Genomic DNA, 2,109 nt, shown 5'->3' on the forward strand with positions numbered 1-2,109 from the left:
GCGCCCGTACCGGACCGGGACCGGCAACGGGATCGCAACCCTCGGTGTTGCGCCCGTACCTTGCTCAGCCAGTGAGCGGCCAGTCTGTATGTGGGATCCGAACCCTCGGCGGGAGCGCCGCCGTGCTCCCAAGCGGCACACTGTAGCAGTGCGCCACCAGGCCAGCCCCTAATGTATAATTTTTATATTTTTTTCTTATAATTTAAACTAATAGCATCTTCATAGCCCTTTAGGTTTTTAAGTTTTCAATAGACTGTACAATTTGGAAATTAACTTGTAATTCCTAGACCTGTATAAAAATGAGTTAGTGATGTATACCAGCACTTTCCGTAATGATGGAAATGTTCTACATCTGCATTTTCCAATAGTCGTACTACTGAGCACTTGAAACGTGGCTAGGGCAACTGAAGAACTTAATGTTTTAATTATATTTAATTTTATTAGTTAATTTGAATTAATTTAAATAGCCACATGTAGCTAGCCAGTGGTTACCATATCGGATAGCACAGATGTAGATTAATTAGTAGCTAGAGTATCAATTTCAGTCATTTGAACACATGGCTAAGAACCAAAAAGTCAGTAAAGAAGGCTTCTAAGCAAACAATATCATAATCCCTGTAAAAATATGTATTTTACTTATAGGAGCTCCTGTCTGGTGGTCCTTAGAGTGTGTTACTCTTGCTTAAAGATATAAGATTACTTATTTTTCCAAAAGTGAGTGGGTGAGAAGTAGCAAATTAGCCTTATCTATTGCAGTGGCTTCTGAGGAGCTTCCCACTTACAGCACAGTATAGTAATTAATCTTCAATGAAAAAATTGTTGAGTACTCAAGAAAAGCTTCGATTGTGTTCCATTTACTCTGTATCTTCAGAAAAGAATGGAATCTTAGAGATTTTTCTTTCCAACATTGAAATATAAATGGTTTGGCATTTACAGGTAAAGGTAAGTTTCAATAATTAAGAAAATACTGTTCCTCAGTGATGGCAGATAAATGAGGTGCTGCTATAAAGTAAGTCCATTTTATTCTAAAATTCAGCTTTCTGAAATGAAATTGAGTTCCTACTATAGAAATGGAGAAAAAGTGGCAATAGCTAGAATTTTCATGTTTCTCACCTGGAAGTATCTTTAAATACGGTTCTCTTGTGATTATATGTTATGGTTCTTTGTGATTTAAAATTTGAGACAGTAAAGGACCTGGAAAAAATGTGGTTATATGACAGTTATATAGACCAAATGTAGTACAACTTGGTTTTTCTCTAGCTTAAATAGGGAAATCTAAGCATTGTCTTTTTATCTCTGAAGTTCTCAAGGTATTTCTGTAGTCAGCTTTTCTCAACCTTGCCTCCTCCTCTTCCCCAATTCCTCAAACCACCACCATCACTAGTTCCTGTTTTCTTTTTTATAGGTATTTTTTAAATATTTACATTTAAAATTAAATTGCTCCTTGAATTTACTTTCTCCTCTGTTTCCTAGATACTGGCTCCAATACTACCGAATGAATAGGAAAAAATGGCTTTTTTATGCCATCTTCTGTTATTATTCATCGCTTTTTGAAGAGAAGCATAGAAGAGACTTTTTTTATTTATTCTAACATTTCTGAAATGACTACACTGTGCTATACTATCAGAATTCCATCAGAAAGAAGCTTGTAACCTCTTATATTACCTTTATTATACAGCATGAAGAAACGTAACTTTTTTTTAATGACAAATCAAAAGTTGTTGCCTTCTAAGAACATTCTTTAATAAACTTATTTTAAAACTCAGTGTGAGTAATAATTGGTGGAGCTATTAAGCTAGCAGTATGAAGATATTAGATAAGCATTTTGAAAGAGTTTCATGTTTCTTGCAAAGGAAATTAGAAAATGCATTTAATAAAGTCATCTTGGTTTTGTCAGTTGTAACTTTATCTGATGAAAGCATAAGCAGGGACAAAACTGAATTCTGGATGGAATTTACTAAGAAAACCCCTTTTTTTCTAAAGTACAAAACCAGGAATAATCATTGGTTTGAAAAGTCTAAGTACAACTTGATTAAGAAAGTTAGACAATCTTTAGTTAGCTACTGTAGAAAAAACCAAAAAACCTATTCCAAATAATGTAAAATAGTC

The 2,109-nt window shown here is 34.4% G+C and overlaps 1 protein-coding gene across 2 annotated transcripts in view; it reads left to right on the forward strand.

Annotated features, from left to right (window-relative positions):
- Positions 1 to 1,765, forward strand: part of GTF2A2 (general transcription factor IIA, 2, 12kDa) — an 18,537-nt gene extending 16,772 nt beyond the window's left edge. For both annotated transcript variants that reach the window (XM_008581264.1, XM_008581265.1), the window contains exon 5: positions 1,474 to 1,765. In XM_008581264.1, coding sequence (XP_008579486.1) covers positions 1,474 to 1,499 — 26 coding nt within the window. In that variant the 3' untranslated portion in view covers positions 1,500 to 1,765. The remainder of the gene's footprint in view (positions 1 to 1,473) is intronic.
- The last annotated feature ends 344 nt before the right edge of the window (positions 1,766 to 2,109 follow it).

The sequence above is a fragment of the Galeopterus variegatus genome, unplaced genomic scaffold (assembly GCF_000696425.1).
Source record: "Galeopterus variegatus unplaced genomic scaffold, G_variegatus-3.0.2 Scaffold2311, whole genome shotgun sequence".
Classification (NCBI taxonomy): domain Eukaryota; kingdom Metazoa; phylum Chordata; class Mammalia; order Dermoptera; family Cynocephalidae; genus Galeopterus; species Galeopterus variegatus.